The sequence below is a fragment of the Cryptotermes secundus genome, unplaced genomic scaffold (assembly GCF_002891405.2).
Source record: "Cryptotermes secundus unplaced genomic scaffold, Csec_1.0 scaffold599, whole genome shotgun sequence".
Taxonomy (NCBI): Eukaryota; Metazoa; Arthropoda; class Insecta; order Blattodea; family Kalotermitidae; genus Cryptotermes; species Cryptotermes secundus.
Window position 1 is genome coordinate 763505 of NW_019730109.1, and position 13956 is coordinate 777460.

At 37.9% G+C, this 13956-nt stretch overlaps 2 protein-coding genes across 2 annotated transcripts in view; one reads left to right on the forward strand and one right to left on the reverse strand.

The window, feature by feature from the left end:
• The window catches only part of LOC111866166 (N-alpha-acetyltransferase 35, NatC auxiliary subunit), a 29793-nt gene extending 19466 nt beyond the window's left edge, over window positions 1-10327 (reverse strand). The window contains exons 1-4 of the mRNA XM_023854834.2: window positions 9924-10327; window positions 8637-8734; window positions 5943-6091; window positions 1483-1706 (exon numbers count right to left, since the gene is read on the reverse strand). Coding sequence (XP_023710602.1) covers window positions 1483-1706; window positions 5943-6091; window positions 8637-8734; window positions 9924-9976 — 524 coding nt within the window. The 5' untranslated portion in view covers window positions 9977-10327. The remainder of the gene's footprint in view (window positions 1-1482; window positions 1707-5942; window positions 6092-8636; window positions 8735-9923) is intronic.
• Window positions 10328-11343: 1016 nt separating this feature from the next.
• The window catches only part of LOC111866161 (structural maintenance of chromosomes protein 1A), a 70362-nt gene continuing 67749 nt past the window's right edge, over window positions 11344-13956 (forward strand). Inside the window, exon 1 of the mRNA XM_023854829.2 lies at window positions 11344-11735. Within this exon, the coding sequence (XP_023710597.1) occupies window positions 11513-11735 (223 nt within the window). The 5' untranslated portion in view covers window positions 11344-11512. The remainder of the gene's footprint in view (window positions 11736-13956) is intronic.

A 13956-nucleotide genomic window follows, 5' to 3' on the forward strand; every position in this document is an offset into this window, starting at 1 on the left:
CTGTACACTGAATGTATTTACTGCCTAAATTAAATATTTAATTTTAAATTAATTAATAAAATCAATGAATGGTTAGTAATTATTGAGTAATATGTGATGCTGTTGTTAAAAACAAAAATAATTAATATTTGTAAATGGCCAAAATGAATGGTACCAAAGAGAGACTGGTATAGGCAATTTTTTTTTGCAATTCTTTTGCAATTTTTGCAATTCTTTACTGTAAACACATCATAAAAGGATCTTTGGGGCTTTAAGACAGACTGCTGACAGTAGATGGCACCTATTTGAACCTAAGAGAGATACAGTAGGTGGCCAGTATAAGATACTGCATAACAAGAAATCTTGTGAATTAAAATCACTGATTTATGTATTTTGCAGTGAAAATTAAAGTTATAAAAATGAGCATCAAAAGGAAAAAATCAAGTTACATGGCCTCACTTGGGAATGCAACTGTCATGTATAAGTATTTACAGGGATAAAAAAACTCACTTATTCAGAGTTCATACAAACACTATCATAAAGGTGGAACCTGACAATATTAAAAAGGGATAAATGATATAATGATACAAATTCCGTCCCAAGTGCAAACAATATATTATGTGTCCTTGATCTTGTTCACCCACACTACATGTTTCAGCCACAGACGGCCATCATCAGGTGTATAACACTCACGTCGCTGTCACACTGCACTCAGCCCAAAATTTAACATTTAAAACACTTTCCTTGTTATTATCAACATCTATTTCGTTGATATCTGTCTGGATGTAGATCACTTTACACACGTTAATTCTGACGTACCTGTAGTAGCACTATAAAATCTTTAGTTCTAATTTTAAAATCCTTTAAAATTTTTTTCTCCAAATTCCAAATTTAAAATTGGTAGGGTTACTCGCCCTATGTCTAAAGTGCTGTAGCGGCTAGTTCTACGAACTACGTACTACGTGTCACGTAGTAAAGAATAACAGCGGCACGCACACAGGAAGACTACACAGGATAACACCTATACAGTGTGGGAACAAGAACTAGCCGCTACAGCACTTTAGACATAGGGCGAGTAACCCTAACAATTTTAAATTTGGAATTTGAGAAAAAAAAAATTTAAAGGATTTTAAAATTAGAACTAAAGATTTTATAGTGCTACTACAGGTACGTCAGAATTAACGTGTGTAAAGTGATCTACATCCAGACAGATATCAACGAAATAGATGTTGATAATAACAAGGAAAGTGTTTTAAATGTTAAATTTTGGGCTGAGTGCAGTGTGACAGCGACGTGAGTGTTATACACCTGATGATGGCCGTCTGTGGCCGAAACATGTAGTGTGGGTGAACAAGATCAAGGACACATAATATATTGTTTGCACTTGGGACAGAATTTGTATCATTATATCATTTATCGTATAGAGTGCAACAGGATGCTTAAATATAATATTAAAAAGGGAGTTTTATTTGTTTTTCCTACCATGGAATATTATCAACTCACCTATTTACAAAGTCTTTGATAATGTCCACTATTTTAAAAATGCTTATACTAAAGGCTTTCATGACCCTGTCTTCAATGTGATGTGGTTTGTGAAGGTAAAGGTTGGTGAACACTGTCTGAGCTAGAGAATGCCCTTCCAGCCAGGATACCAAACAGGACAACGTTGAATCAATTATACCAATCTCTTCTGGCAAACTCAGATCTTGAAGTTTCAAAGCTCCTACCTGAGAAGTTACATAAAAGTCACAGTTACATACAAACCAGAGAATCTTCAATACATAACTATGAGATACTCTGTAATGTAATAGGCCTCTCATAATGTGCACCACAAATATTAGATACTTTATCACATGCAAGAAACAGAGAAAAGGAAAATACATACAAATGCTATACTACAGAAAATAAAGGTAGGAAATATAGGTGTAGCCCATCACTTATAGCATTTTCGCCTCATTAACGCATATAGAGTAATTAACATATATGACATAGCATGACGGTCCTTTCTATTCAGTTATCTCGAAACCCATCAGACATATGAAGTGTACTGGACATGAAATGTGTGTTTCATTTTCTCTCCAACTTTTGTCTGGAAAGCTTTTCACTCTGACAGATTTTAGAAAACTATATGCAACTTTGCTCAAGATTTGCACAGAAACACATGTAGGTCTTCACCTAAAGTGTCTATTATTGTGTTATTGAAACCAAAACTGGAATGTGTTAGAAATTTTGATATAACTCTCCAATAGCAAATTTCATGAAGTATGTTCTACAGTTTCCAAGTCGACACTTGCAGATAGAGAGAGAGACACCGGTATAGGCACATTTTTGCAATTCTTTACTGTAAACACATCATAAAAGGATCTTTGGGGCTTTAAGACAGACTGCTGACAGTAGATGGCACCTATTTGAACCTAAGAGAGATACAGTAGGTGGCCAGTATAAGATACTGCATAACAAGAAATCTTGTGAATTAAAATCACTGAAATGGCAACGGGATGGAGGGACAAGAACCACATACAAAATTTGAGGAAACCACTTGGAAGACCGAGAAAACACAGTACAACAATGTTAGCCCCTTCTGGGTGTCTGACTCAGTATTCTGTGAGATATAACAATGCTGTCAGGTACCTAGTGAACATTTCAGCAATATTAGGCATCCTTTAAAAAGTAAAAGGACCCTTGTGTGGATGTCATGGCTGCCTATCTGTGACCTAGTATCAGCATGTAAACTCTTGGACAAATTTTCTGAAAATTCAACATGGGAGACTTTTACTAAAGGTTCTTACACAATTCCAGTTTTGAGTCATACTCATCCATAATAAGGTCTGAGGCTTCTTGAACATTTTTGTAACAATCTTATTTTTTAGAGTGAGGAGTTGTTAGCCCCATACCGAACCCCCAAGCTGGAGGACCACCTCTTGTCAGCTGATCATGACTGCTTATTCAGTATATTCGTAGCTACCCTCTACACCTAGGCCACGCCATAGTTCAAGTGGTTAGTCACTGGCTTCCCATCGCGGTGGCCCAGGTTCAATCCTGGGTCTGGTCAAGTGGGATTTCTGGTGGACAAAGTGGCGATGGGCAGGTTTGCTCGTGTACTTCTGTTTCCCCTGCCAATCTTCATTCCACCAATTGCTCCACAATCAGCCTCACCTATCATCTATGGTAGGTACAATAGGCCAGAAGTGGCCGCAGTACAAGGGACTTAGTCCCACCCCACTAGCAATAAAAAAAATAATACCCTCTATACCTGAAGAGCATCTCCTCCATCCCACAACCTGAGGACACACCATACCATGGTGACAAGGGACCCAACTAATATGATGTGAACCTAATGGGTGATAATACTTATCAATACCTTAAAGAGAAAACTAAGTATATGTTGCTGTCTCATCACCAAATTGCAGGGCAAAATAAGGACGTAAAGATAGGTAAAGGATGGTTTGAAAATGTGGCACAATTCAGATACTTTGGAATGAGGTTTGAGTTGGAAATGGATTTATTTAATACTGAACACACTTAATCATAATTGTTTACAAATAATCACAATCATACAATCCATTAGATCATTCTTGCTTGTTTCGTCTGGTATTCTGTCATCACAGACCTCACTGCTAGGTTGCAGGCCTATACAAGAACAATGACTTGCTTGGCATGCCTTGTTATACTGCATTGCTGCAGATGACTGAGGTAATGTTTACATCACCAGCACCTCAAGCATTGTGGTTGGTGGGGACTGGTGTTTTCATTGCCTAATATATATAAACTTCCTCAGACCCCACATTCCATAGTTTATGAATTCTGGACATCATGTCACAGTATGATGGAAACCCAAATGACCACCAAGAGATCTCACTGAACACACAGGACTTTTCTTCTGTAAGGTTGCCTGCTCAAGGCATAATATACCTCAAGGGTGGTCTCTTTACATGCAGTTCTTGTTGGGAGATGGCCTTGGTTGCTCTCTTGATGTGCTCAAGGAGTGGCCATTGACACAGACAATACAAACCCCCTAAAACACTGAAGATGGCAACCACAGTGTTTGCTGAAACACTGGAGAATCTTCAGCATTTTATGTGGTTTATACCTAAATGCCATTAAACTCCAGCCATGATAAACCAAGACAAGGATTAATCATTGACAATGATAACTGTCCCATTCATGCATGATATTTTGTAGTTTCCTGTTCCTTGGTTTTGCTATTAAAAATTCAATAATAAATGACACCAACACCTCACAAATAACGTATACATAACATTATAATGAAGATACAGCTGAAATAAATCATACTAGTCATATAATCTGAACTCAGGCATTATTGTTCATATACATATTCAAGTCTCTAATCTACAAATGGACAATTCTTTTGGCTGCCAGGCCATACAACTTTATCAGTGTAATATTATAGATGTTCAATTTATGTCTTCCATTTCTACACAGAGGAGCTTAAGGGTAAATTCGAAACATTTAAAACTTGACAGTGTTCTGTTCATTAAAATTACTTAAACCTTATGGTAATTAAATTTATAATTGGAAAGTTCCAGGACTGTCATTGTTGTAACTTCCTTGGTGACAGAAGTTGAGAGAGGAGGCCAAGGCCACACTCTGGCAAGCTTATTGCATCAGTCTGCCATGTGACACCACGCTGTGAACATGCATTGTTTTTATGCAAGTGCTTCTTCAACTTCATGTTTCGTTTTGTCTGTGATGGATGGCAAAATTGAAGAACATGTCTGCATCAAGTTTTGCACGAAGCTTGGTAAATCGGCTACCAAACCCCTTTAAATGCTTCACGAGTCCTTTGGAGAACATTCTTTAAGCCAGACAGCGGTTTTTGAATGGCATTCATGTTTCAAGGCCAGTTGAGTGTCAGTTGAAGATGATGGACGTTCAAGGAGACCAAGCACCAGGAAAATGACAGGAAATGTTGAAAAAATTCAAGAACCCCTCCATGATGACTGTCGCCAAACAATCCATGCACTCGCAGACACTGCTAGGATCAGTTATGGAATTTGCCAGAAGTTCTTAACAGAAAATTTGATCATGCGCCACACTGCCACGAAATTTGTTCCCAGACTCTTGACAAATGATCAGAAGCAGCTGCACATAAACATGTGTCTTGAGCTATGAGAGAAGGCTAACAAGGACCCAACTTTTACCTCCAGGATAATAATGGGTGATGAAAGTTGGATTCACTTGTACGTTTATGGTCCAGAAACAAAGCAACAATTGTCACAGTGGAGGAGTCCATAATCACCAAGAGCAAAATGGGCATGGTAGGTCTGGAGTTCAACAAAGAGCATGCTCATCGTTTTTTTTTAACATGAAGGGAAGTGTTCACCTTGAATTTGTTCCTCATAACACTATGGTCAACTGTACTTTTACTGTGATGTTTTGAGATGCTTGAGAGAAACTGTGAGATGAAAAAGACTGGAACTTTGGTGCAACCACAACTGGCTCCTCCATCATGACGTGCCCGCTCACACGTCCCTGAAAACCATAGAGTTTGTGACTAACAACATGTTCGTCGTTCCCCATGCTCCCTGCTCACTGGACTTAGATCTCTATGATTTTGCTTTGTTCCCCAAATTGAAAATGAAACTGAAGGAATGACGTTTTGAAACAGTGTCTGACATTCAAACAGAATCACAAGCGGTACCTGACAGCATTAAGGAAACTAACTTCCATGGTGCTTTTGAAGCATGGAAAAATGATGGGATCATTGTGTATGTTCCCAAGGAGCCTATTTTGAAGGCAATGATAGCCAGAATTTAGTACGTTAATCCAGCATTTCTTTTTTGACCTAGTCCAGGAACTTTCCAGTAGTACCTTGTAAGTGTACACAAAAAACATTTCTTGTGTTTCACTGAAGTCTTAATATGCTGTCATGGGCTGGTTTAAAAATATCGTTGGGCTGAATTATACCCACCCATGCTCTACATTGTCTCATGCTAAGTTACCTCTACTGCCTGATCAAAGCTGAGTGCTGCCTTGTTGCCTCTGTTGCAAAGCATCCCAGCATCCATTTTTGGATCCATCATCTCAATAGCAGACATTGCCTCAAAGAGCCCAAAAAGTTCATCATGCAGTAACTCTCCTAACTCCAGCCCTGAAACATTACAATATGCTACCAATATTTCACCACAATCAACATATCATTTTATGGAATTTGAGGTTTTCATGATGGTGAATATTTGTAGTATGGTCTTCTGGGATATGTATGACATTGGGTGAATACTGTGATGTGTAGACTCACTGCCAGGCAATTACTCTGTAAACACATTCCTGTGAGAGCCAATGTGTGCAACAATAGGACATCCATTGGTAGGCAACAGGTCAGTAAGCATGCCTCCTTAATAACAGAGGCTGTGTTTTCTGTGTGGTCCGTGCAAAGTGCTTATAAGGAAGTGTTCAGCTTTAACACAGAGTGACACCCGTGTGGCAGCGGGATCAAATACTTCCACCATGACACTGCAAGTCGTAGGAAGTGACAGAAAGGGGAGTCTCAAATTTGAGACAGTAATATATGGTCTCGAGTACCAAGGGACTTGAACCCGAGAAAGACGGCGCTGGCAGGGACCAGCAGCATATACAAAAGACAGACCCGTCCTCTCGTCAGAGAGGGTGCCCACAAAAAACAAGACTGTAATTGACAAGCAGTAATAAATATCTGGTCATGAGCCCCAGGAGGGTGCTCGACACCAAGACTTACTGACTGACTGTCTGTCAGTCTCAATGTGACTTTGACTTTGACTTGACATAGGGTGAAATGAAGAGTCAAGTTTTGGGGTGGCAGCCTGCTGGGACATGAGCTTGGTAGCAGAGGAACTGAATTGAGTCAAGTCTTCAGAACTGGCAGCTATAAAATAATGGTAAGAAAGGAGTAGGCAGTGCAAAGAAGACTTCATGTGTGATTTGAAGCAACAGTGAGACTGTTATAATTCGTTGCCAGGATACAGCTAGTGAAGACTGAACCCTAGTGCATGTGTAACAGTGTGTACTGTAGTACACAACACACAGCACATAAGAAACATCGAACCATAAGCCATACAACTTCAAGCTGACGTCTCCCATCTTCGGGATGAACTAACAAGGAGGAATTCAGCATTTTAGATTAAATATTTTAACATTTAGCGTTTTAACTTAAAACAGTTTCGGATGAAAAGTGAGAACTTGATAGTGTACTCAACTATCTTAGTAAGTTTTGTGCTTTTACACGTCAGCATATTGTAGCAGCGTCTACACGACAAACATAACTGTGAACATCATAAACAACGACAGTGTTTCCATAGTTATAGCAAGTGCCTCTGATGATGGTTGTATCAAACCGAAACATGTAAGGCAGAAGTGATATTAAAAAAGTGACCTACAAATTGTTACACTCGACAGACTCTCTACTAACTCTAAAATATGAATCTTCTCTGGGCTTCCTGCAGGAAGGCATTATGGGAAGATCATGTCTGTTCTCCTGCATGTTTCACCTCAAACACTGCTCAACAGATTTTGATAAAATATAATACTGCATGTTTATATGACAAATTGTCAGCTGAATTTCATTTTGGTTGTATGTGTCCAGTATATGACACACCTAGAATAACAAGGCCACAACTCAAAAAGCTACAATTTTATGCGGTAGCTGTCTGAATTTTGTACCATGCCCAAAAAGTCACATATACTAATAAAGAATATGCCTAATATCTAGCAGGAGGACAGCTATAAACATGGCTTTATTACATAATGTTAAAAGCAATTTCTACTTCCACAAAGGGCACGAAACATTATTTTTTTAATTTGTGATCATAGCATCTCTTAACCTTTTGTAGGGTGAAACTCATGTAACAGTATTTTAAAGTTAATTCTTACCTTCAAGAAAACACACATTTTCATTACAATATAGTGATTCTTAAAAAAAATGGGTGCTCATTTTGAAATTAAAATATGCTCCACCAGTAAATTCTGTGGGCAAAGTGCTGCATCATTTAACACTGCAGATTTACCGACACCACTGCCATATATATGGCTATGGTCCTACTGTGGATTCAGAATAGCTAGTCTCCTAACTAGAATATGAAGCAAGAATGCTCAGCACCACACTGACTTCCACAGATTTAAATTTACTCTATCTGGCATTTCACCTGCTAATGTAATTACAGTGCCATGAAAATACAAACTCTAGAACCAAGAAAGCAACCCCAACAAGAACAAGAATAATCAACAAAAGAAAAACAACTGCCAGAAAAAAAATACTCATAATCATCAGGTTTTCATTCTACTAGCAAGTAGACTAAATGACCATACCTACCTGACTGACTATATTTATAGTACACCATGTTGTAGTCTTCTCGATTATGACACTATGCAATTTTGTAACTTGGTACCAGTGTTTCAGAAGAACATAAGTGCCCCCATCTTCAGCAACTACAACATGAACCTTCACACTCTGGAAATCTCGGATTTTATATTGTACAAAACCAGTTCAGTTTACAGGAGGCTCATGAAAGTGGTGGGATAGCCATGAAGAAGAACCAGTATATCCATGTTGGTGATGCATATACCACCTTTTGAGAGGCTCTACAAACGTACGATAATGAGTTATGGCTGAGAAACAAAATTAGTACAGTAAATTCAATAGCAGTCTTCTCTTTGAATCATACCTTTCACGGCTTTAAAAAATTCATCAGTCACATCTATCCAGTTGTAATGCACATCTGATAGAGGCTGGTTTGTCAATGAATCACCACTCACTCCATACCTGAAGCAATGAACATACTATTGTAAATCCAGATTTATTATATAGATTTCTGATTCAATAATTATTGAATTATTATTATAATTAATGCAACAGTATGGATGCTTTACATAAAGAGGTTAAGTAACAGTCAAAAGTTATTGATAACTGTTATTGACATTAGGTAATTGACTTTGTTCACGTATGCATTTTATCTTTTTTCTTCCTTTAGTCACCTCATAGTGCTTGTATAGTCTGTATGTAATCTGCTAAAGTTTATTTGAGTATCTTAACCGCCACTACTACATTGTGTGACAGGGAAACTGTGTTTTGTATTTCCAAACAAATACAATACAATAAAATAGCTTTGGATGGAAGGGGGATAAAAGTCTATAACTGGAGGATAAATGTACAATTGAGAAGCATAAATTAGAGAAAATGACAGGAGGCATTCAAAAGAGAAAAAATGTATCCGTTCTGCCTCACTGCATCATGCAAATACACAAAATAAAAAGGCACAAATCATGAGTGGCAAATATTCTTAACAACAGTTTTATTTTGTGGGATATAATACCATGTAGTCTGCAGAAAGTCAACTGATGTTTCAAAGGAACATGAGACCTCCATCTTCAGTGCCAGAGAATAAGCCAAGCAAGCACAGCAGTAGTGGCTTATTCTTTAACACTGAAGGTGGAGGCATCACGTTTCTCTGAAATGTTCGTTGACTTTTAACAGACTACATGGTGTTATATCCCAGAAGAGAGAACTCTTCATAACCATCTCAAATCCTACAAGTATTTTTAACTTGGAAGGTAATATAAAAGGTAAAGTTGACCCTGTGCCTAATCAATTAAGCATGACACCATGAAGACGTATGGGAGAGTATATACATAGTTCCACCACTGACATCGGCACTAGATGGAGGTGAGTGGTCAGCTTCACAGCCCAGCCATTTTGCCCCTGGTACCCATTGCACAGAGGACCGGGTGGGGCCCAGAACCAGTCTGGACGCTGTGGAGTAGAGAAAAATTTCTTGTCCCTGCCAGGAATAGGACTCCTGCCATCCAGTCCATAGCTATGTCGGCTCTCTTAGTTTGGCAGAGAAGTATAATATATTAAACAAAAGTACTGTTTTACGCATTATACCTACTCTGTAAACATTAAATAAAATTCACTCTGGGAAACACAATATAAACTTTTTACGTTTACTCACGTCTCCTTTCGATTCTCATCTGATATTATGTCTTCTGAAGCATGAGTAGCCATACTACAGTAGAGGTTACCTCCGTATATGCAGATATAAATGAATGACACTATGTAACTTTGGATTTCGTAGTCACTCACGACATTCCAATCATTAGAATTACAAATGTAAGTAACGTTACACACTATGTTTGCCAAAATTTCTGCATTTAACTTATAAAACGTGAATATGTGCGGTATTACAAATTATGATATACATATATATTTTATGCCAAACGTTTCACGTTGAAGAAGCAGTGATCATGAAACGATTTATCGAAAAGAAAGTGTTATACTTTTCAGAGACATAAATCCGTATAGTTCAATTTACAGTCAACCGACGTTTCGGAGGAATATGTCGCCTACATCTTCAGGGATGAAGAATAAGCAAAGCAAGGAGCTATCATTAAGCAGGCAGCAGGTTCGACTCCGTCTTCAGGGTTAAAGAGTAAGCCGGACAAGAAACAAGTTGTATGGCTCGGCCCTTAGCTCTCGCAGATGGTTTGTGCTATGATGGCTTGTAAAACTAGATGATTTTTGGTACTGGTGCACGGAAAAAGGGACTAGTCTTGCTATTTTGGACCCAACTGAGTAGGTTTTACTTGAAGACGGAAACAGAATCCAGTCTCCGAAACGTTGTGTTTCTAAATAAAAACAGGACGATAGATTATGTCCAGAAACGTAATATTTGCATGGACTTTAATTGTTTTCCTGTTGTACATAATTGTGAGAGAAGTTGTTGGCTTGTATGTTAAAATTGCCCTTCTGTGTAGAAAAATTGTGTTTATAGATTAAAAATGACCCTTATCATTGCATTGTAACCGATTGTAAAGGAGAGGGCATACCAAGGAATTTGGCAACCACAACGCAACCGCAATTTACGAAAATCTTTAACAGCCTGATGTGAACACATGTTAGGGCAAGGGCACATCAAGGAAATTGGCAACCGCAACGCAACCTCAGTTTCCGAGAATTGTTATCAGTCTTAGTTGAACATAGGTTACTGAGTGGAGCTGCGCAAATTGCCAGGCACTGTATGTTCAAATTTCGTATCGCGTGTGAATGCGATATTTCCCGATTAAAGAAAACTGATCTTAATTAAAACAAAATTATTAACATCACAATATTTTACTTTTGGTCATCGTCCACTCTTCTCACGCCGACTCAACCGATCTCAACTACAACCTAATTATGACAGTATCAGCATTATTATCTTCCATTATAGAAGGTAAGTGCAGTTGATTAAAAAATACAATCATGCAATACGAACATACCCACGTAAGATCGCTTAAGATGATATGAGCAACTAATCAGGTATACGTTTTCTCAGTTTCTGCCTGCTAATCTGGAAACCAGTCACCTGCTTGAAATCGCCGGTTTGTCTCGGAAATTGCGGTTGCCAGATTCCTTGGTGGCCTTTCGCCCGAAATGGAAGTATTGTTCATGCAGAATTACGAGTGGTTTTGTTATTGATCCGTGGATGTTCAGACGATCCGTGCATGTTACTAAGCGGGCATACTTCAGTGGTTATATGTAGTGGGCTTGGATCATTGTGTTCATATGTTTGTATTATGGCGGTTGTGTTCAGGGAGTAATAAACTCGGGGACGTTTATATTGTGGTTGTTGTTTTCGTTTATGACACATTTATTGCAGACTATAATTTAACGACAATGCCCGCAGTGTTAGTTTCCATTGAAGTTGAAAACTTCAAGTCCTACAAAGGAAGTGTGTCTATTGGTCCTTTGAAGTCTTTCACAGCAGTAATCGGACCAAATGGTTCCGGTAGGTTGGTAAATTCTAACAGTATGACATTCGTCTGAATTACTTACTTACTTACTCATGGAGCTGTACCCTTCTTGAAGAGCCGCAATTCTGCAACGACTCAAGAATTTCTCAGCATTTTATGGAACCCGAAGGTTCATTACCCTGTTCACAAGAGCCCCCCACTGGTCCCTATCCTGAGCCAGATCAATCCAATCCCCACCATCCACTCCCATCTCTCTAAGATCCAATTTAATATTGTCTTCCCACCTACGCCTTGCTCTTCCCAGTGGTCTCTTTCCTTCTGGCTTTCCCACCAATATCCTATATGTATTCCTCGTCCCCTGTTCGTGCTACATGCCATGCCCACCTCATCCTCCTTGACTTGATCATTCTAATTATACTTGGAGAAGAGTAAAAGTTATGAAGATCTTCATTATGCAGTTTTCTACAACCACCTGTCACTTCATCTCTCTTCAGTCCAAATATTCTCAACATCCTCAGTCTGTGTTCCTCCCTTAATGTCAGAGACTAAGTTTCACACTCATACAGAACCTCAGGCAAAATTATACTTCTGTATATTCTAATTTTTATGTTTTTGACAGCAGACGAGAAGACAAAAGGTTCTGGGCTGAATGGTAGCAAGCATTACCTGAGTTCAGTCTGCTCCTAATTTCCTCCTGAATCAGGTTTTGATTTGTTGTTGTCACTCCCAAATATCTGAACTGTTCCACATTTTCAAAACACCTGTTTCCTATCTTTATGTCATGAATTTGTCCTGCATTTTGGTGATGAGACAGCAACATATACTTGGTTTTCTCTGTGTTTACTTCTAGACTTGTAGACCAACCTCCTTACTAGTGTCAATTAAAGTTTATGTGTTTTTTTATGGTATCTACATTATCACCCAGTAGATTGACATCATCAGCATAGGCCAACAGCTGATGTGTTCTGTTTAATTTCAATTCCACTTTGTTTCCCTGGATCTTCCTAATGGCATATTCTAAAGCAAAGTTGAAAAAGAGTGGCGATAAAGCATCTCCTTGTTTTAGACCATTCTGGACAGGAAATTTTCAGACAAATGTTTACCTACATGTACTTTACTATATGTTTCATTTAAACACATTTTAATCAACCGAACTAGTTTCATGGGTATCCCAAACTCTTATCAGGATATTGTACAATACTTACCTCCTAACTGAATCATAGGCTTTCTTGAAGTCTATGAAAAGCTGATGTACTGTCTCATCGTACTCCCATTTTTTCTCCAATATCTGACAAATGCAAAAAATCCAATCTGTAGTTGATCTGTTATGTCAAAACCCACACTGATGTTTCCCAATAATTTCATCTATGTATCAACTTAACCTTGAGAGAAGAATATTGGATACAATTTTGTATGAAGTTGATAACAGCAATATCCCATGATAATTACTACAGTCAGTTTTATCACCCTTATTGTGAACTGGTATAATAATAGGCTCCTTCCACTGATCAGGCAATTTTTCCATATGTCAAATGGAAGTAATCACTGACCCTATGTACATTCAGTAACTGGGAGTTGTAGTTGAATTGAATTGAATTTATTTACATTCTATAAATCCTAAGCAGGTTAGTACCTTTGGATACAGAACAAGTCAAAAGGTTACATACATAAGTACAGGAAATTTTAGCTTAAAAATTAATATAACTTAATTTTACATCATTCTCTATTTACATTGAAGTATTCATCTAAAGAGTAGAAGGAATGAGCATGTAGATAATTCTTTAACTCTGACTTAAACTTTTTAGTATCATTGCCCAAGTTTTTAATACTTTGTGGCAGATTACAATTATTATTTTGCTGGACATTATCCATCATCTTGTCTATTCTAAAAAAACAGAGAGATAGGGGCTAGCTCTGTCTATTGGACCCAACTGAGTAGGTTTTACCTGAAGATGGGGACAGATTCCAGTTCTCGAAACGTTGTGTTTTTTAATAGAAACTAGTCTGTTTTTTTAGAATAGACAAGATGATGGATAATGTCCAGCAAAATAATAATTGTAACAATTTACCATCATCACAAACTTTTAGATCTTATTTGTGGCAGATTGTTGAACACTTTTATGCCAGTAAAGTAGACTCCTTTTTGATATACTGATAAAGTTGATGAGGGTAGGTGGAAGTTATATTTTTGTCTAGTATTCATGTTATAGACATCAGAATTTAATTTGAATTTATCTTTGTTGTAAACAACAAATA